This window comes from Zootoca vivipara, chromosome 12 (genome assembly GCF_963506605.1).
Source record: "Zootoca vivipara chromosome 12, rZooViv1.1, whole genome shotgun sequence".
Lineage (NCBI taxonomy): Eukaryota > Metazoa > Chordata > Lepidosauria > Squamata > Lacertidae > Zootoca > Zootoca vivipara.
The window spans coordinates 1,645,986-1,668,298 of record NC_083287.1 but is presented as its reverse complement, the minus strand read 5'-3'; the positions used below and the strand labels follow the sequence as shown (position 1 = coordinate 1,668,298).

Here is a 22,313-nt window from a genome sequence, read left to right as displayed (position 1 = left end):
GAGGGAGCCGGCGTACAGCTTCCAGGTCATGTGGCCAGCATGACGAAGCTGCTTCTGGCGAACCAGAGCAGCACACGGAAACACCATTTACCTTCCTGCCATAGTGGTACCTATTTATCTATTTGCACTTTGACGTGCTTTCGAACTGCTGGGTTGGCAGGAGCTGGGACCGAGCAATGGGAGCTCACCCCATTGTAGGGATTTGAACCGCCGACCTTCTGATCAGCAAGCCCTAGACTCTGTGGTTTAACCCACAGCACCTTTAGACCATACAAATTTCTTGCCAAGACTTTACCAATTTGTGTAATAAAACTTAAAAGGGGGAATGGGAAATTACTTTTCGTGTAAAACTCGGGGAGTAGAAATGTAAACCACTATTGTTAGCAGTATTCTTCTTATTTTTATGTGTGTAATGGCTGCTTGCTAAACACAGTACAGAGGTACCTTGGTTTAAGAACAGCTTAGTTTAAGAACAACTTGGATCAAGAACGCTTGATCCAACTAGGTGTTTTGGTTTGTGAACTTTGCCTTGGAAGCAGAACATGTTTCGCTTCCTGTTGAGTGTGTTCCATTTGTAAATTGAGTCCCCCGCTGCTATGGGAAAGCACGCCTTGGTTTAAGAACGCTTTGGTTTCGGTTGGCATGCATATCTAAATTACGAAAAAGCCAAAATAAATAAAGAATTTTCTAATCACATATTAAGAGGCACGTTATATAAGGTATGGAACAAATATAAAAGATATGCAGAATTCCATACGCCGTGGTGGATTTCACCAATAGAAGCTCATGCTATCAAGAAATTGAATACTAGGACAAATTGGCCCACATATAGACAATTGTTAGAATAATGTCAAGGTGATTATAAATTAAAGACATATGAAAATTTAAATTTTTTTGGAATAGATAATTGGCAATATATGCAGTTGATTAGTATATTTAATGCAGATAAAAAGAAAGGTTTTGCAAAAATAAATTCCAAATTCGAAATGAAGTGATTCAAAACAAAAGGAAACTATTATCCAAAACATATAATCTCCTATTGGAGTGGGATTTGATGGAAGAAGGGACAACAAATGATCAAGTGGTCTAAGGATCTCGGCCATATAATACATATAGATCAATGGGAGAAATTGTGGAGTCAAGATATTAAATTTACAGCTTCGTATAGCATAAAAGAAAATTTCGTTAAGATCTACCATAGCTGGCATTTAACACCTACAAAATTGGCTAAAATATATCAATTAAAAACTAATCTTTGTTGGAGATGTAACAAAGAACCTGGAACATTTATACATATGTGGTGGACATGTCAAGAAATCAAAAAGTTCTGGCTAGTTGTGCACGAGGTATTAAAAAAAAGATGAAAAAATCAATAATAAAAAACCAGAGATTTATTTACTAGGACTATTAAATGAGGAGATACCAAAGGAGAATAAAAAATTGTGTTTATATGCTAGCACAGCAGCCAGGATGGTAATAGCCACATATTGGAAAACACAAAAAATACCAAGAAAGGAGGAGTGGATTAGCAAAGTCACTGAGTATTTATTGATGGCTAAATTGACAACAGCAGTGAGAAGTCAATCAAAACAAAAGCTAAGAAGCGAATGGAAATGCTATGATGAATATATGAAAAAATATCATTCAAAGGATAATAGGCTTTCATGCTTAGAATGAAAGATATGAAGTTACACAAGAGGATAAAATTGGAGATAAAAAGGATACAGATATAGAAATATATGAAAATAGAATGCATGCAGAGATATATATTTATAGGAATATATAGATAATAGAATTTACAGAATTAAAATAATGATAGAAACAGAAGTCGAGTAGACTGGAGGGAAGTCAGAGGGGGGAGGGGGAATGGTGGAGGGTGGTGTATTGTATTATGTTCTTTGCTTGTATTATATTTTTGTTGGTATTTTTTTCTTTGAAATTAATGTATAAGATGGATTGTATAGATTGTTATAATTAATAATAATAACACCCCAAAAAAAGAACGCTTTGGTTTAAGAACGGACTTCTAGAACGGATTAAGTTCGTAAACCAAGGTACCACTGTAAATCAAACAATGATCCATCGAAGAGTTTAAACAGCAGGGGAGAGAGGTAGGAATAGAGCAGGCATCCCCAAACTCTGGCCCTCCAGATGTTTTGGCCTACAACTCCCATGATCCCTAGCTAACAGGACCAGTGGTCGGGGAAGATGGGAAATGTAGTCCAAAACATCTGGAGGGCCGAAGTTTGGGGATGCCTAGAATAGAGCAACAGAGAATTGAAGGAAGAAAAAGTCTGCAATCCTAACCCCACTTACCAGGGGGTAAGCACTGAATTCAGTAGTACATCTGAGTAGACGTGGCTAGGATTGTGCTGAAAGAAAGAATTGGAGCAAAAGTTACACACTTCTGCGCTAAGCCTTGTGGACAGCTTCAACTATGATGTGGAAGACAGAGCTCGCTTTAGATGTAGAAGCAAGAGACATGAGCACTATAAAGGTATGTGGCAGAGAAAAGCCTTTTCAGGAAGCCACTTTTGCCTGATAAACAAGGTTGTTTTGGGAGGAAACATGTTGTGATGCAGCTGCCACAAATGAAAACTACTTTGTCTAAATTTAAAAGAGAAAATATTTACCATTTTGAATTTTTAAAAAACACCTCTGCAAACAAAACAAAATTACAGTGGTACCTCGGGTTACAAACGCTTCAGGTTACAGACTCCGTTAACCCAGAAATAGTACCTCGGGTTAAGAACTTTGCTTCAGGATGAGAACAGAAATCATGCTCCAGAGGCATGGCGGCAGCAGGAGGCCCCATTAGCTAAAGTGGTGCTTCAGGTTAAGAACGGACCTCCGGAATGAATAAAGTTCTTAACCAGAGGTACCACTGTATTAGAATTTATAGCCATGGTGATATGCTGTGCTGTGAGACTGGCTTCAACTGCAGAAGCGTGCAATCTTGTAATTTTAGTTGCAGGTTCTTCAACCCACTTTTGGCATTCTTAGATAAAGTTGATGGAATCTTTCTGAATGGATTGATAATTTTGCAGTTCATTAGGCATAGGTACAATCATAGAACCTTTCCTATTCAGCAGAATAACTATGATTAATTTACAGGTAGGTAGCCGTGTTGGTCTGCTATAGTAGAAACAAACAAACAAATCCTTCCAGTAGCACCTTAGAGACCAACTAAGTTTGTTATTGGTATGAGCTGTCGTGTGCATGCACACTTGTATGATTTATTTATTTGCTTTGTTCCTATGTTTCTAGTGGAGCTAGGTCTGAATGAAGATGATACTTTTGCTAAGGGCCCTACACTGACAGTGTATAAGGAGTCCTTTGAGTCTCAGTTTCTTGCTGACACAGAGAGGTTCTACACAAGAGAGAGCACTGAATTTTTGCAACAGAATCCAGTTACAGAATACATGAAAAAAGTAAGTACACTTGCAGTACTTGCTGCTTAGATCTTGAAACTGCTTATGGTATTAGAAGTAATAGGATTGTTTTTGCATGGTAGAGGTTCGAGGGGTTACTTAGTTCTAGTCAAGCTGAATCCCTCATCTTCTATTCATAATTCCTGTAGTTTAGGTTTTGTTGTTGTTGTTGTTGTTGTTGCACTGTCTCCCCCCCCCCCCCCAAATGTCTAACTCCGGGATCCTCAAACTTTTTAAACCTGGAGCCGGTTCACTGTCCCTCAGACACTGTTGGGGGCCGGACTATATTTTGAAACAAATATGATCGAATTCCTATGCAACCCACCACGGTGTTTCATTGGCAGAGTTGCTGCTGCTTGAGGTGCTTTCAGAGCCTCAGTCAGTCCCCGCGCACTGAGGTAACCCCGACGTGGCCGTAGTTTTAGGACGCCTGCCTTAGAAGGTCACAACCTTGTCATGAGGGGTAATGGCCATTTCCTGTTTGTCTCTAGAAACACATGTTCTATCAGGTTCCCCACCCATTATTTCATACCCACCCCTACCCCCACCTGTTTGGTATTTATTCCTTTTTATATGCCACCTTGGGGTTCTTTTGGGATGAAGGGCAGCTTAGAAATATAATCAATAAATAATTAACAGCAATAATAAATCCTGAGACTTGTTGAAAACTGATTCCATTTCAACAGTATTGAGCTAGATAGATCAGTGATCTGAGTCTAAGGTAGGGACATATAAGTGCCAGTGGGAAAGGGTTTGAAAACTTGTTCTGCTTCTTCAAATATTAATTCATAGCATTTCATCATAGAAAGAGGAGCAGAACTACTTGCAACTTCTTGCAACTTGGACATTAGGACCATTTCAGACTTTGCTTTTAAGTCTTTGCTTATTTGCAGGCCGAAGCCCGCCTCCTGGAGGAGCAGAGGAGGGTTCAGGTGTATCTCCACGAGAGCACGCAAGATGAGCTAGCTCGGAAATGTGAACAAGTACTGATTGAAAAACACTTGGAGATATTTCATACAGAATTTCAGAACCTGTTGGATGCTGACAAAAATGAAGGTTAGCGTTCTCGAGCTTGACTTCTAGACATTTATGAGTAATGGGAATAATGTGATAGACCTTTGCTCAGGGTGGTTTCCTTTGCTTAAAATGTACATAAAATTGGGTGTGGGGGAGAAGAACACATTTAAAAACACTTGATTTGCAATTTTTCAAAGAATTACAATGCATAGGAGTGTAATTTTGCCATATGAAAAATCTACTTTCAATTTCTGTGATTAATAGCTTTTAAAATTAAATGGCAAGGATTTTAAGCTAACTATCACTTGCATTAGTAGACAAATTCAGTTTGGCCTAGCTATAAATACTGCCAGACACTAAGCATAGGAAAATGGGTTAAAATATGCAAATAGGGGGATTTTTATGTGTGTGGTATAGGATATTAGTTTCATGGGTCTGATTGAAAACTTCAGTACAGTGGTACCTCTACTTACGAATAACTCTACTTACAATTGTTTCTACTTACGAATGGCGCTCCGTCCGCCATCTTGGATGCGGTTTAGATAGGATTTTTTCTACTTACGAATTGTTAGATAGGGTTGCAATTTTTTTCTCCCAGTGCATTCGACTTACAATTTTTTTCGACTTTTTCGACTTACAAATGTGCGTTCGGAACGCATTAAATTTGTAAGTAGAGGTACCACTGTACCGTGTTTCTCATATTATAAGACACGTCTTATATTTATTTTTTCCTCAAAAAAACACACTATGGCTTATTTTCAGGGGCGTCTTATTTTTTTCCTCCTCCTCCTGCCGCGGCCGGCATTGCTGCTGCGCCTATCACTATGTCTTATTTTCGGGGTATGGCTTATATTCCTTGAATGCTTAAAAATCCTGCTATGGCTTATTTTATGGGTATGTCTTAAAATATGAGAAACAGGGTATTTGTTAGACATGATGGACTTTCCAGGCTGTTTAAAAGGCATTGCGATAAAAATGTTTACCTAAAGGTGTTATTTATAGCTTGGCCTGAAAGAATTGTGAAGACACTTTCTATAGGATGGGTTTTAGGTCACCTGCCATGTCATCAGATGTCAGTGATGGTGGGGTGGAAATGTTTCTGATGCAGAATTCTTCAGCAGAATATTTTGCAGTTGTTCAAAACCACATTTTTTCCATAAAATTAATCAGTGAGTGGATATAGTTTAGGGCAGGCATCCCCAAACTGCGGCCCACCAGATGTTTTGGCCTACAACTCCCATGATCCCTAGCTAACAGGACCAGTGGTCGGGGAAGATGGGAATTGTAGTCCAAAACATCTGGAGGGCCGAAGTTTGGGGATGTCTGGTTTGGGGTAACAAGTTTAAAACGGATGCCATGTTCATTTTACATTCATTTATTTATATTTCAAGTTTTTTTCCATAGCCAAAATTAGTTGAACTGAAATATGTGATTAGGATAAAATTCAGTAAAGTCATACCTTGGTTTAAGTACGCCTTGGTTTCAGTATTTACAGTTTAAGTACTCCGCGGACCTGTCTGGAACGGATTAATCCACTTTCCATTACTTTCAATGGGAAAGTTCGCTTCAGGTTAAGTACGCTTCAGGTTAAGTACGGACTTCCAGAACCAATTGTGTTTGTAAACCGAGGTACCACTGTAAATGCACTTAGTGTAGTGTAGATTTTCATGCAAATAACATTTTTATTGGACTATTTCTGAACATTTTTAGACATGACAGAATAATTTACATTTTCAAGATGAAAATTAAAGGTCGTGACTGACTCTGGGGTTGCGGCGCTCATCTCGCTTTATTGGTCGAGGGAGCCGACGTTTTCCCGCTGACAGCTTCCGGGTCATGTGGCCAGCATGACTAAGCCGCTTCTGGTGAAACAAGAGCAGTGCACGGAAACGCCGTTTATCTTCCCGCCGGAGCGATACCTATTTATCTACTTGCACTTTGACGTGCTTTTGAGCTGCTAGGTGGGCAGGAGCTGGGACAGAGCAACAGGAGCTCACTCTGTCGCGGGGATTCGAACTGCCGACCTTCTGATTGGCAAGCCCTAGCTCTGTAGTTTAGACCAGTGTTTCTCAACCTTTTTTGTGCCAAGGCACACTTGTTCCATGAAAAAAATCACGAGGCACACCACCATTAAAAAAGTTAAAAAATTTAACTCTGTGCCACCCTATATTGACTATATAATTATGACTGTAAGAAACACTTGCCAATTGCTGTGTTGGTTGCAATCTCCTGTAATAAGGCTTCACAAGCCGCTGATTTCTCTGCCAGCACAATCCTTTGCTCAGCAAGTTTCAGGTTGAGCTCATCCAGCCAGCTTCTTTAAGTTTGTCTAAAACCACCCTCCCGTGGTGGTGGCTGTTGAGAGCTGCGCTCGCCCCGCATCGTGACCCGGCCGGCTTCCTTTCCGGCGGGTCAGTGCTGATTATTGGCGGCCGCTAGGCACGTGACAATGCAAATCGCCCTTCTCGCCGCCGCACGTTGCGGCGGACCAGCCAGCGTCTCGCGGCACACTAGTGTGCCGCGGAACAGCGGTTCAGAAACACTGGTTTAGACCACCATTTCCCCGTGACATGACAGAATAATTTAAATTTTCAAGATGAAAATTAAGGCACTGTAAAACATTGACATGTTTTTCATACTAAAAAGTAATGCACAACAAAGTTTGTTTTGGAGGGATGGTCATCTGAAAAGTTTGTTATGTTTTAATTTAGATTTGAATGGTATTGTATACTTTGTAATTGCCTAGTTTGACTCATGTTATATCCATTCATTATGCTGCAAATACAATTGGGGGGGGGGAGTATTTGATCCCCTGCTAAATTTGCCCATTTGCCCTCTGACGAAGAAATGACCAGTCCATAATTGTAATGGTAGTTTTATTGCCCTGAGATCATTGACAAGTCCCCCCCGTGTAGTTCTGGGCTGCTTCATCACTATTCTCATGATTGTTGCAAGTCCACGAGATGAGATCTTGCATGGAGCCCCTGACTGAGGGAGGTTGACAGTTATTTTGTGTTTCTTCCATTTGCAAATTACTGTCACCTTCTCACCAAGCTGCTTGGCAATAGTCTTGTAGCCCAGTCCAGCCTTGTGCAGGTCTACAATCTGGTCCCTGACATCCTTGGACAGCTCTTTGGTCTTGGTCAGGGTGGCTACTTTGGAATCTGCTGGATTGATTGCTTCTGCCAACAGGTGACTTTTGTACAGGTACTGTAATGAGCTGGGATTACAGGTAAGACCTCTCCCTTACAGCAGGTGCTTCTAATCTCAGCTTGTTACATACAGTGAAGATACCAGGAAGCCTGACATCTGGTTGGTTGATAGGGGATCAAATACTTATTTCACTCATAATGCACATCAATCTCTGACTCTTGTCTTCTGGGTTTCTGGGGGTTTTCCTGTTGTTAAGCTGTCTCTCACAGCTAAAATAAACCTACCATTAGAATTATGGACTGGTCATTTCGTCGTCAGCGGGCAAATGGGCAAATTTACTAGGGGATCCCCTCACTGTAAATTTTATGAAAGCAATGTGTATTACCTCTAAAAGTTTTCCACACAACTTCACTGGTTTTGAGCAATTTAAAACTGAGTCCACTGTGTTTGTGTGGAGCAGTACTGAGCAATACTATTACATGTAATGTAATAGTTATCCATAAAAGGATGAATAAACTTAATGTGGGCTTATAGAATTTAGTCATTTGCCTTACAACATTGGTGGTTTGATTTTTAAAAACTACAAAGTTTATATCCCTCAAAACCAACATTTTCCTAAAAATGTTTTTTGATTGCTAGCTCTAGACCTACTGAAGGATTTTGTTGGCAGGCATCTCTTTCACTTGCCTGTCCACTTGCCTTAAATTTATCAGGATTCTGCTATTGGGAGGGGAACCCTTAGTGTTATATGGAGCACCACTCGTGTCATTTGTCATCAAGTCAAAACTCAATACAGTGGTACCTCAGGTTACAGACTCTTCAGGTTACAGACTCCACTAACCCAGAAATAGTACCTCAGGTTAAGAACTTTGCTTCAGGACGAGAACAGAAATCGCACCGCGGTAGCGGGAGGCCCCGTTAACCTGTTACCTCAGGTTAAGAACAGTTTCAGTTTAAGAAAGGACCTCCAGAACGAATTAAGTAAGGAGGACAAAATATGATACAGTGGTACCTCCTTATTCATGATTTTGGTTAACATTGACAATAGTTAAATTTAAGCTTTAAGGTTTTAAAGTTGTCCTGCTTTGGAGTCGCAATGGTTTAGATGGTTCTGATATGTTTGCAAATGTATTGCTCGTTTCCCGAGCAGTTCTCAGATGCAGAACTGAAGTTCGTACAACTGAAAGGATCTGTTTCCTCTTTTCCAGACTTGGGGCGCATGTACAGCCTTGTGTCTCGAATCCAAGATGGCCTTGGGGAGCTGAAAAGACTTTTGGAAACACACATCCACAGCCAGGGTCTCTCTGCCATTGAAAAGTGTGGAGAAGCTGCTCTTAATGCAAGTATTTCTTCGAAAGGAACTTTGATAGCTTGATTATCTGGGCACATTTCCCAGATTCACCATATGTTTGATAAGGAGTTGAAAGAGCAAGAGAGACCAACTGCAGTGTAAGAATTACTAGACTTTTCCTGCAGGGTCAGGAATATCTACATGGACTTCAAACATTGCTGATTCGGGACTGGGTCTGTAATAGGCGGTGACAGTATATGCAAGCAGGGAGTTATGGCTGGGGGGGGGGGCGGGTGCCCCATGACCTCTCAGGTTGTAGTCTCATGCTGTGATACAAACTGAGCTACATAGAATTGATGGCTTCAAAATACGGCTTTAAAAAGCTTAAATGCATCTCTGCCTGATAATAGACTGATGTTCTTACTTCATCTAACCTTGAGCATTTTTTCTTTGATAAAAAGGGGGTCATTGTATGTGAGATCCTTGGCCAGTGAACTTGCCCTAAGGAGGTAGATAAGTGACTCGTTGAAGATATTGTGGCTATAAGCATTTTCTTATTTTCAATTACTGCTTAATCATCATCATAATCATATATTATTATTATTTATTATTATTATTATTAAAAACTTCCCAAAACAGGGCTTCCTTCAGTTGTCTTATAAAAGTAAAATAATTGCTTATTGCCTTGACGTCTGCTGGGAGGGCGTTCCACAGGGTGGGTGCTGCTTTTGAAATGTCTTTATTGTTTGATAGTTGTTTAAGTGCTGAAAATGTTGCCCTAAAATCTGTAGCTGTGAGAGTATTCTGAACATACGGCAAGTTTTTCATCACCCCCTCTAATTTCTAGGATCCCAAAATGTATGTTCAGACCGTGTTGGATGTCCATAAGAAATACAATGCACTGGTCATGTCTGCTTTCAACAATGATGCTGGCTTTGTGGCTGCTCTAGACAAGGTAAATGGACTTAAACTTTGTAGTTGTTATTGATAATTACTCATTTGAGGATTTCTGCAGGTTTAACTTCTTTGTGTGTATCACAGGCTTGTGGTCGATTTATAAATAACAACGCAGTGACAAAAATGGCCCAGTCATCCAGTAAATCCCCAGAGCTGTTGGCACGGTATTGTGACTCTCTGCTAAAGAAAAGGTATGTGTTCCATGGGGAACTCTGTGACTTCTGCAAGTTAGTAGTAGACTAGAGTTGTTCACACACCATTCATGAAATGAAACGCCATTCTAACTGTTGATCAAGGAATCTTGTGCAGACTTCTAATCTTTGCCTGTAGCTGTGAAAACGTATTTGTAGGTTTCAGTTTGGTTATTCCTACATGTTAACCTCCTTCAATCCCTTACACACAGAAAAAATTTGTTAGAAATATTCAGCTACATTACCTTTCTGGGGCCCCTCTTTGACTCAGGATTTTCCCCAGGGAGAGACTGAAACTGTGTACTCTTTAATGAGGATGCAGTCTTCCAGGATTAAGAACAATATTGCGCTAAAATATCTGCAGGATTTCCTGGTTCATTCATTCATGACTCACAGCAGTAAAGAGGGTAGGGAAAGGAGCAGCAGTTCAGTTGAGAGATCAGTGTCCAGTCTGTCTGGGGAAGACTAACATTCCTATTGGTACAATGCTTGGGAACGGTTAGATGCAGCTTAATTGTTGTAACCTGCTGCCTTTTGGAGAGTTTTATTGCTGCAACTAAGCTGTGCGTATCCCAAGCTTGTTGTACTGGAAAGTAAAGGAGATTTTATGAGTCCAAATGGTAAGCATGCTGAACTGTAACAAAAATGATGCCCTTTTTACCACAGCTCAAAGAATCCAGAGGAAGCCGAGCTTGAAGACACACTCAATCAAGTGGTAAGTTTCTTACTCACTCTTTACTCACAAGCTGTATTCTGCATTCAAGTAATTCTTTTTGCAGACTTCTTTAGAAAGAAAATTGAATGAAGATTGAGAGAATCGTGGAAGAAAACTTATCAACATCCGTGCATATGTTTTAAACCATTTGTCACAACCCTTAAAAATAATTAAAGTGAACATTGGTTTGTGTATGCTTACATTTATGTCAATTTATATTGTGCTACATGTTCTGAATGATTTGAAACACCAGATTTCCCTTCTTAAATGTTTTTAAAAGAGTTATAATATTTTAGTGAGCTGAAAGTTGTGATTTTGCCTTTGAATACTTTTGAATAGTTTGCATTTAGAAATTAATGCTAAGAATACATGCTTTTTCCAGATGGTTGTCTTTAAGTATATTGAAGACAAAGATGTATTTCAAAAATTCTATGCCAAAATGTTGGCAAAACGGCTTGTGCACCAGAACAGTGCTAGTGATGATGCTGAGGCAAGCATGATCTCCAAATTGAAGGTGAGTTGTGCCTGGGCCTCTCCCTCTGCTTCACCACCTTCCTTTCCAGGATTACACTGCAAAGCAGCCCCTCCAGAAGGTGCTAGAATGCAGTTTCCATCCCCCTGACCGTCAGCTATGCTGGTGGAGACTAGTGGAAGACAAATAAGGCTCCCCGAGAAAAATACATAAGCATGCTGGTTGGATTTTCTCTTTTTTATGTACTGGGATTCTTACATACTTCCTTTACTAGAGTTCGATGGCTGTTGAATAGTAATCGGCCTCCAAACCGCCGAAGCATCCCTAGGCCAAAGAGCCTCTACAAATTCTGTCACACAGCGACTCCTGGTGATTCATTTGTGTGGCTGCTAATGGCTGGGAAGAGCCTGCACAGTGGCTGCCACACTGGGGTCTTAGTTTGGGGTTTATTCAGGATAATTAAACAGCATATGAACCATGAAGCTCTTAGGTATAGTATCAAACTGTCAATGCTGACTGGTGTCAGCTCTGCAGTCTCAAGTCAGAGATATTTTCCAGCCCTGCCATTTTGGGTTTTTTTTAAAGACCTTCTACATGTGAAGCCCGTTTTCTGCCACTGAGCTACGGCATATCAAGTATGCTCACAAAAGTGACAGTCTGGGCTTTTCTCAATTGTCTACATGCCTGTGAAAAGCAAAAGTGAGGGAGGTGAAGCAACAATCCAACTTTCCCATTAGGTTTGCCCTTGGGGAACCCATTCTAGCCCAGTGACTGGTGGGGACAAAATAACAAGAGGGGGGATCATAACACTTGTGTGTCGGTCTTCTGCAACTTGAGGTAGACCTCAACCATGACAGGTTACAAACTGATCGCTGTGTGGAAGCTCTTTCTGTTGGCTTTGCTAGGGCTGCCTTACCTCTGGAATTTTCGGCCTTTTATATAGGTGGGTTTTGTTGTCGGTAGTTTCTACCATTGGATAATTTTGGAAACTGGGTCCTGCTGTAAGATGTGTGGGTCTTTCCCCCTCTTTTATATACTGTTCTGTGGTTAATTACAGCAAGCTTGTGGCTTTGAATACACCTCAAAGCTTCAGAGGATGTTCCAAGATATTGGTGTAAGCAAAGACTTGAATGAACAGTTTAAAAAGCACCTGTCCAATTCGGAGCCATTGGATTGTAAGTTAATCTAACTATTTGTTTTAAAACCTGAATCCTTGAGTAGCCATATTTCTTTTTTTATGTGATGAAAGTGAACAATTGATGAAGAAATGACCATTCTTGCTCTCAAGTGTTGGTAAAATGTGTTTGAGTCGAGCAAAGTTTCTCGTGCCAGAGGTGTTGGTCGTCTTGTAGGTTTGGTTAACTCAGAAGTGCATTGGGCATATTATTTGTGCAGCTGTTAAAACTGGCTCATATTTGGTCTAATTTGGCAAGAGCCATTGTAATTCAAAATGTGATCTATTAGACCCTAAGTTTTAAATATAAGCTTATTTAATCTTTATTTGAAAGAATAGAAGGCTCTGTTTTTATATATTCAGTATATAAATACTGAAAGAAAGAGTGTTTATGTGTTTTCCTTTTTTCTCTTCCAGTGGACTTTAGCATACAGGTTCTGAGCTCCGGATCTTGGCCCTTCCAAATGTCTTGTGCATTTGCTCTCCCCTCAGAGGTGGGTGTATTTGTGTTTTAAGCTTGCATTTCCATTTACATGAGAGTTGTAATCTGTGGGACCAATGAAGTCTGATTAAGCCAAGGTGCTTTGTGCAGTTTATAAAGGTGGTGTCAGAGAAGGTTGTGGCTACCCATGAACAAAGACGCTCCACTCCGTCGTTTCTTTCAGAGTTTTATTGTGCATGCTATTTACTGTGCAAAAGTATCAGGAAACATGACTGCTCAGTCCGTGTCAGAACTTCGCAATGGCTTCTTCCTGGTCTTCGCCCAGCATAACAGCTTGGGCCCCCCAAAACTCCCCCCTTGCCCTACGGGTACGGGTGCTAGCACGCCTCAATTCAGGTGTTGGGGGAAACAGATGTCCTGTGTCCGAAGGCTCTCTTAGCTCCTCCTCCCCTAGCTCTCCCTCAGAGTGGTGCAAGGGCTCTGTAGAATATGACAGCCCTCTCTCCACTCCGCTCATTTCCGCATTCCTCTCCTCTGACTCGCTACTGGTGCTGACGCTGGGTGATGAGCTGGTGAAAATGATAGGTGGGGGCTCTTTATAAAGAGACCCCCTGACAGGTGGCTTCCCCGCTTCCCACATCTATGAGGTGTACAGTTCAGTGAGCACTTACTACAATATGTTCAGTCTGGATGAGAGCCGTCTAAATTGCTCCTTAAACACCTTTGTCTGATTTCTTTGATTAAAACGAATAAATATCATTTGAAAAAACAAGAAAGAACCAGGCAGTTCTTGCAGAATTGCTGGTGGATGAATGTTTCACAATAGGGGGGAGTGGAAGAGGATGTGGGGAGGAGTCAAAATGAGCAACTGGCTGGAAAGTGTAGCTGTAAGGAAGGGGGGTGAAACAACATATTTTAAATAGGATGCTATTCTGAAACCTAAGATATCCTTTTTATTATAGTCAGTGACATAAGCTGGGCAGTTATGTTAGATCAGGAATCTGGAACTATAGTAACTGTGTAAAGAAGGCATATTCTGAATGTAATTAGGCTCCTTCATTAAACTAGTGTATTTATTTGGAACTGACTGTCTTCTGGTCTGGGTGGATTCCAAGGGGACTCTCTCTCTCCAACTGTCTGGGTTAGCTGTGTATTGGAGTAAAAATATAAAGGGAGAATTCTGCTATCTTAAGTCAGTGGCTAATGGCAGCAGGTATTTTAAGGGAAGTCTAAACCAGGCATAGGCAACCTTGGCTCTCCAGATGTTTTGGAACTACAACTCCCATGATCCCTGACCACTGGCCCTGTTAGGAATCATGGGAGTTGTAGTTCCAAAACATCTGGAGAGCCAAGGTTGCCTATGCCTCGTCTAAACTCACACGCTCATAAAAGGTCTAATCTGATTTTAAAACTAGGTTGGTAAAATAAGACTGAAAATGTGACATTTACATGGCTGTGTTTTTGCTTTGCTTTGCAATATGTAGCTGGAGCGCAGTTACCAGAGATTTACTGCTTTTTATGCTAGTCGCCATAGTGGAAGAAAACTGACCTGGTTGTATCAGCTCTCCAAAGGGGAACTGGTTACCAATTGCTTCAAAAACAGATACACTTTACAGGTAAGGTACCCCTTGTGCTGCTGATATGAAGCTTCTACAAGTAATCAGTAACTGAGTACAGAGTTCGTAGGATCATAGGAATGTAGAGTTGGAAGGGACCCCAAGGGTCCTCTAGTCCAACCCCCTGCAATGCAGGAATCTCAGCCAAAGCATCCAGGACAGATGACCACCCAACCTCTGCTTAAAAACCTCCAAGGAAGGAGAGGCCACTAGCTCTTGTGAGAGTCCATTCCACAAATTTAGAAATCTGTACTTGACTGCTGCTCTTAGAGTTACATTTGCATAGGGAGAGCAGCGTGCGGAAGCTGCTTTATCTCCCAGAATAAGGAAATCTATAGGCTGGAATGAGGAGTGAGGTCTGGTTAGATGTGAAGGAGTGAGAGACAGGAGCTGCAGCTCTCCCCGTGTTCATTTTTATACTGCCCGTTAATAGCTTTGAATAGCCACTTTCTACTTTCTTCTCTCCCCCCCCCCCCCCCCGCATCGTTCTCCCTTCTATAAGGCTCTTGGCTGGCTCTTGATAGCAAAGCCCTGAGCATACACATGCACCCATGTGCCCATTTTAGGAGTCCTTGGCGAAGAGTACTCTGTAAAGCCAAAATAGCTGACTCTTCCAGTTGGCTCATTTGAATCCATTTGTTTGATAAAAGCAGGCATGTCCAACTTCAATCCTTAAAAAAGGTTAACAACTTTGGCATGTTCACTTCATCGAATCTGTCCCGCTGAAAAAAGTTTGGACGCCCCTGGAAAGGGACTGAAATGCAGACAAGCTCTTCTGTTCATTTGTCTGCTTTGTGTCCTGAGGCTCTTGGTGGAGAGAAAGTCTTTTGGAACATTTCATGAATAGGCTTTTATTCATAACTAGCTGGCCCGACCCTGTGACACCCCAACCCATGACCTATTCTGCCCCCTCTTCCCCCCACATCCCTGTGACTGGCCACACCCTGTCCCGACCCATGACCTATCCCGCCCCCTCGGCCCAGTCTCTGTGGAGAGGGAAGCTTTCCTAGGTGCAGTACCAGTGTAGCCATCGCTAGAGGGCGCTGTTTTGTGTGCCGAACTGGGTTTTATCTGCTTTACCTGCCACAGGTGTGACACCTGTCTACACAAAGTGCATACAAACACTCGCATATTGGCATGTGACATTGTGTCCAAATTTGAACGCAATCGGTCAAGCGGTTTTGAAGAAAAGTTGAGACTAACCCACATGTCCAGTTTATATATTTATATATAATGATCAGTTCCTAGGAGGAAGGGGATTTGTACGAAAAGCAGAACAGCTGAGTCTAGGAGAACAGGTTTGTTCTAGAGTTTGCTTTGCTTTTCGTATGAAGCAGTAAAATCATTTCTGAGTTGCTTGAATTGGATTTTATTTCAAATACAACATTTGTCCCATTTTTTTCTTGAAGGCATCTACATTCCAAATGGCAATCTTGCTGCAATATAACACAGAAGATGCCTACACTGTTCAACAACTGACAGACAGTACTCAGATAAAAATGGTAAGCAGCGTTTGTTACGTTCACAGTAGGTTTCCCAAGCATTTGTTTTTACTGTAGCCTCTGGAAACCCAACAATATCCTTGCTTTTATTGCACTCTTGGAGGCTTTTTTTTTATTCCAATGACAATGGGAATAAAATTTTGTCTTTCATTTTAAAAAGAAAACAGGCTTCTTAGCTCTGATGACTAATGGCAGACTTGAAAAACATTAATATAATGGCCTCGGTCCAGTATACCTGAAGGAGCGTCTCCTCCCCCATCGTTCTGCCCAGCCACTGAGGTCCAGTACCGAGGGCCTTCTGGCGGTTCCCTCCCTGCGAGAAGCCAAGTTGCAGGGAACCAGGCAGAGGGCCTTCTCGGTAGTGGCGCCTGCCCTGTGGAACGCCCTCCCAGCAGATGTCAAAGAGAAAAACAACTACAGTGGTACCTCGATTTACGAACAACTCGACAACTGAATTTTTCGACTTGAGAATGGGGCAAATGGCCGTGCACTTACAAATGTCTCGACATCCGAAAGGAAACCGCGGCTGTTTTAGATGGGAATTTTTTGACTTACGAATTTTTAGATAAGGTTGCTTCGACTTACGAATTTTTCTGTTTCCAATGCATTCCTATGGGAAACCGCGTTTCCAATGGCGCTTTTCAACTTACGAATTTTTCGACCTACGAAGGTGCCTTCGGAACGGATTAAATTCGTAAGTCGAGGCACCACTGTACCAGACTTTTAGAAGACATCTGAAGGCAGCCCTGTTTAGGGAAGCTTTTAATGTTTAATAGATTATTGTATTTTAATATTCTGTTGTAAGCCGCTCAGAGTGGCTGGGGAAACCCAGCCAGATGGGCGGGGTATAAATAAATAATAATAATAATAATAATTATTATTATTATTATTATTAAATAATAATATGGTGAAGGATCAGGGAAACCTTCAAAGCCATGAAAGGTTCTTGTTGGATTTGGTTGAGGAAGATGCATCTGGAGTGCCCTAGATAATGAACTCTTTGACCTTTCCCATATCTACTGTAGTAGAAGTGAAGTAAAATACTTAATCTGCACCATTCCACTTTTGTTGATGTTGAATTTGGGTTACCTTCAAGCATAAATTTTATTATTGTTCATTTTATATCCAGCCCTTCTTCACAGTGCAGAGCCCAGGATGACATTTTGCTTTTCTTAATTTTGCCTTTCTTTAGGATATAATATTTGAGGGAGGGAAACCTAACACATGCATAAACACAGCTATGCACTTGCAGAGAAGTGCTCTGCTTTCTTCCCCACCAGCTTCAAAATAAGTATGTGTGCTCCGAACTATAAATGGAATGAAGGAGTAATATTTTCCCCTTCCCCTCGTCTTTTAGGATATTTTGGGACAAGTTCTACAGATTTTGCTAAAGTCAAAGTTGCTGGTAAGTCCTCTTGATTTCTTGGGGTAGGATATGAGAGAAATGATTTGTTGACAACATTTTCCTGCATTGTTTCTATTGTCTGTAGGTGTTGGAAGATGAAAATGCAAATGTCGACGAGGTGGAGTTGAAGCCAGATACCTTAATAAAACTTTATCTTGGTTACAAAAAGTAAGGAAGATCAACTAATATAAACCATTTATGCATAACCATAGAAGATTTCTTTCTTAGAACTGTGTAATTTGTTGCAGTATATTTTTAGAATTTGAAATACTGTTTTACAATTAATTTTGAAATACCTTGTGTGCTTTCGTTGCTCTGCCCCAGCTCCTGCCAACCTAGCAGTTTGAAAGCATGTCAGAGTCCAAGTAGATAAATAGGTACTGCTGCGGCGGGAAGGTAAACGGTGTTTCCGTGCGCTGCTCTGGTTTTGCCAGAAGCGGCTTAGTCATGCTGGCCACATGACCCAGAAGCTGTCAGCGGGAAAACGCCGGCTCCCTCGGCCAGTAAAGCGAGATGAGCGCTGCAACCCCAGAGTCGTCCGCGACTGGACTTAATGGTCAGGGGTCCTTTACCTTTACAATTTTAATAAATAATAATAATAATAATAATAATAATAATAATAATAATAATATAATGATGGGATAAAAAGCCTTTTGAATCTGCCATAGGGTGGATTAGTGCTTCTGGCAAATGCTACTTGTTGGAAGACTAGTGATTGCTGCTGCTATTATTATTATTATTATTATTATTATTATTATTATTATTATTTTACTGTTATCATTAATAATTTGATTTGTTACCTGCCCTACACCCTAAGGTGCCCTGGGTACAGGTGCCAGGCCACAACAATTTCAAGCACAGCATTAAAAAACAGTTTAAAAGAAATTTCAATGACAAAAGTAGAAGAGGTCCTAAAAATATACACCAACTGAAAAAGATATTTAAATATACTTTTCCCAAAAGACCAGAGGCCTTTCTGTTAGGACTGATAGGCCAAGAGATAACTAGGGAGGATAGTACCCTTTTCTTATATGCGACAACCGCGGCGAGGACATTATTAGCCCAAAAATGGAAAACCCAGGACTTACCGACAATTGGAGACTGGCAGACAAAGATGATTGAATATGCAGAATTAGCGAGACTGACTAGCAGGATTCGAAACCAGAGGGAGACAAGGTTTCTAAGGGATTGGAGTAAATTTGTGGACTATATGGAAATGAACTGTAAAGGTTTAAAGACACTTGCAGGCGTGAAATAAATCCTACGAATTGACCCTAAAGATTAGATACAAAGGAACTGCGAGATAAGAACTGATTAGAAAACCTTTTGAGGGGAGGGAGGGAAGTCAAGCTCGGCGGAGCATGTTTTTTTGGGATGTTTGTATTTTTGAATGTTTGTTTATGTGTTTGTTTGTCTTGTATAATGTTTTAAATGTGTTTATTTTGGAAAATTTAATAAATAATTATAAAAAATAAAAAATAAAAATATACACCTCAAGGTATAGTTGCAGGAAATTGTTTAGCAAAGGTGCTAGACACACCTCTGGGGAGGGAGTTCCACAACTTCACTGGGAATGCCCTTGTTTAGTCATATTTGAAAATAACTTTGTAGGCTCATACATTTTTTTATCTAGTAAAAATTCCAGGCAGTTCTATAGTTGTTTTTCTTTATTTGTGCGTTGTAAAGTTATTTATCTGCCTTTCTCCTGGCAGCAAAAAATTGCGAGTGAACATAAATGTGCCAATGAAGACTGAGCAGAAACAAGAACAGGAAGCTACACATAAGAATATAGAGGAAGATCGAAAACTACTAATCCAGGTGACTTGCAATAGGTAGCTCAGGAACTTGGGCCATGTGCAGAAGTTCTGAATATTGCTGATCTTTATCTAGTGAGATTCTCCTTGTTCTCATGGCTGGCAGAATTATGAAATAATTTTGCTTTTAACAGAACTTACCTCTGCAATGGTTAATATCAGTGATTAGCAAAGTGAAATTACAGAAGACTCTTTTTGGAGGAGCCCCACAAGAGCTAAAGGGGCTTCAATTCCCAGGATTGTAACACATTGGGCAGAGGTTTGTGTCAGAAGTGTACAGATTCATGGCTATAAGCAGGAAGGAAAATGCCATAGTTGGACCCATTGCTCCGTCTTGCTCCGGATAGTCCATTCAGACGGGCTCTTGAAAACCTCCAATCTTTCCCAGGCCAGCTGCCTGAGGCCTCCAACTAGGTGTGCCCCGGATCTTATAGAACTGTTCATGGGGCAGAATACATGCCTGCAGGATTTAAATACCTTTTATAAAATGCAAAAAATTCCTTCCAGTAGCACCTCAGAGACCAACTAAGTTTGTCATTGGTGTGAGCTTTCGTGTGCATGCACACTTCTTCAGATACAACACGGCTACCTACCTGTTTTATAAAATGGTAGAAAATGCTCATTAAAATGGCAATGAAAACAGTTTAGAAAAAGTAGACAAAACAAATACCAACAGTTTTAAAAGCATATGCACATGTAAAAGCACATGTCTGCTTCAGCTTATCTAAACAAACAAACCAAGGTTTTTTGAGGCAGTAGAATGGTGGCACTTGCCCAGGTAGTGACTCCCACATTAACTTCCAGCTCTCCGTCCCAAAGGGCAGGTTCCTCCATGCAACAGCCAGGGGGAAGGTCAGTCTCTTGACTAGACTGAGGGAATTGCTCATTGATCTTGTGGGATATCTGATGCAGAGCTGGCTTTTAAATTTACTTCGTTCAGGTGATACTATATAGGAAATATTCTGCCATCTAGAAGTTTAAGATTGTGTGTTCCAAACACATAAGTGAGCAACATTTAAACTGCAGTATATAAATTTTATGAAATAAAGTAAGAAGGGGGAAAATCTATAAGATTGGCTGTTTCTGCTGAAATGTTCCTACAGCCAAATAGATTTTTTTTGCTGTAAAACACGGTCTCCATAATAACAACTAAGAAAGCTTTTCGGTGATTGGTCTTTGGTAGTCAGTGGCTGATCTTGGATAACTAAAATGATTCTCCCCCCCCCCTTTGCATGCTAGGCTGCCATTGTAAGGATTATGAAGATGAGAAAAGTCCTGAAACACCAGCAGTTACTGGGAGAAGTTCTCACACAACTATCATCAAGGTTCAAGCCACGAGTTCCAGTAATAAAGGTTTGTCTAAAGAGCCATCTTGTAGTTGGAAAAACGAATCTTTCTTCTGAAGTACCAGTACACATTTGCAGCCCTTTCCACATACAGAAAAATAGGGATTAGCATAAAATACGCCAAGCTTCAAGTAGAATTATGACTCTGTCTGATCCTGTTTCATTATATTTCAGTGTAAAACTTTCAGCAACACTTTAAAGGGTGCTTCCACATGACAGGTTTCCATAGTGTCTAATCTCACACCACCTTCATCCAAATCACAGCTCATACTGCCCCATTTAAATAGGGATTTTCCCTTCCTGCAGCAAATCCAAGAAATAAAATCAGCATCTGCAGTCTGTGCTTGTCTAGAAGCTGGTTAGTGCATTTTTGGTGGGGTTGGTCACGTGTGGCTACAGTTCAGGGTGACCTCTTTCTCCACACTACCACGGTTTGCTCCTCCTTTGGACACAAGCTGCCCAGTGTGCCCATTTCCACCAATTCCTTCATCCTGAGGAGAGCTCCAAATTTCAGCAGCCCTTTTTTGGAGGAGCTGCTTCCTCAAGATCCCCACACAGTAGATACTTCAGGTTTTGGGAAGGCCGTAGCTCAGTGGCCGAGCGCTTGCCTTGCAAGGAGATCCAGGTCCAACCCCCCAGAAGCATCTCCTGGTCAGTTGGGGGGAGAATCCTGCCTGAAATCCTGGAGAGCTGCTGGTGGTCAGTGTAGACAAAGACAGAGGTAGATCCACCAATGCTATAAGGTGTTCCTATAAGGCAGCTTCGTCTAGCATTTCAGTGCTTGGGGTCATGGGGCAGTGGCAGTGAAATAAAGGGTGGCTGTTTAAAAATGGACCAGGCCCACGGTGTATGGCAAGGAAAAACTGCAGTTTTGGCAATCTGACCTAGGATCAGGTGACTCCTGGACACGCACCTCAGGCTCTTGTGCAAGAGCACCACATAGAGACAACCGTTCCTTACCTCCCAATATATTGTCTTTGACTATTTTTTGTTACAACAGCACCAGCTGTTCTTTTGCAAAAGTTGCCTGCCTTTTGGAGGATTTCAAAAAGGACTTCACTCTTTTCAGTATTCCGTCTGATGCCTTGCAGGGAATCAGGAAAAATAGTGCCACCCAAGTTGGAAAGGTTTCCTGCCCTATAAAATATCTTGCTCTCCCTTCCCCCCGTTTGTGTGTGCACAATAATTATATAATTTCATAGCTACTATAATTACATAGATGGTTCTTCTGGAAAGCCATGATTGTTGTTGTGTTTTTTCTTTATTAAAGTTGCTCTATGCACTCTTACAAACACTTTTTATAAGCTGTAACGAAGAATCAAATGCAGATGACTGCTAGTATTGGGGAAATAAATCATGACACAGTGTAATACGTCATGTGTTGTTCATCTGAGGTTGTATTTACCTAAATTTAAGACTTGCTAAGGAATAAGATGGTTGTTGTTATGCCCTCATATGTAAAACCACAGAATTCAAGAGTGTGCTTTCTTTTTCCCATGACTGTAAATTCTTTTTTGAATACAGTAAGCCCTCAACTTACACAGGGGATTGTGCCTAAAGCCAAAATTGTGTATAGTCAAAATATATTGGGAGCAATGGCAGGTGGGATTGCCCAGTCTTTTTTCCCCAGATCCCCACCCTCTTTTCATTTTATTACTATTTTGCATGTGAAAATGAATGTGCACAGGCTAAATGCGTCTAAGCTCAGGAGATGAGACCCAGCAGAACCCCCTGGCTCCCTGCAGTGCCTGCTGCGCTTCTGTCGTCTCTTAGGACACTGAACTTGG

The 22,313-nt window shown here is 41.1% G+C and overlaps 1 protein-coding gene across 1 annotated transcript in view; it reads left to right on the top strand.

The window, feature by feature from the left end:
* Window positions 1-22,313, top strand: part of CUL1 (cullin 1) — a 50,353-nt gene that overhangs the window by 23,995 nt on the left and 4,045 nt on the right. The window contains exons 7-21 of the mRNA XM_035101380.2: window positions 3,268-3,431; window positions 4,325-4,487; window positions 8,810-8,940; window positions 9,740-9,847; window positions 9,934-10,040; window positions 10,707-10,755; window positions 11,138-11,269; window positions 12,285-12,402; window positions 12,819-12,895; window positions 14,328-14,459; window positions 15,869-15,961; window positions 17,319-17,366; window positions 17,452-17,534; window positions 19,079-19,184; window positions 20,420-20,533. Coding sequence (XP_034957271.1) covers window positions 3,268-3,431; window positions 4,325-4,487; window positions 8,810-8,940; window positions 9,740-9,847; window positions 9,934-10,040; window positions 10,707-10,755; window positions 11,138-11,269; window positions 12,285-12,402; window positions 12,819-12,895; window positions 14,328-14,459; window positions 15,869-15,961; window positions 17,319-17,366; window positions 17,452-17,534; window positions 19,079-19,184; window positions 20,420-20,533 — 1,625 coding nt within the window. The remainder of the gene's footprint in view (window positions 1-3,267; window positions 3,432-4,324; window positions 4,488-8,809; window positions 8,941-9,739; window positions 9,848-9,933; window positions 10,041-10,706; window positions 10,756-11,137; window positions 11,270-12,284; window positions 12,403-12,818; window positions 12,896-14,327; window positions 14,460-15,868; window positions 15,962-17,318; window positions 17,367-17,451; window positions 17,535-19,078; window positions 19,185-20,419; window positions 20,534-22,313) is intronic.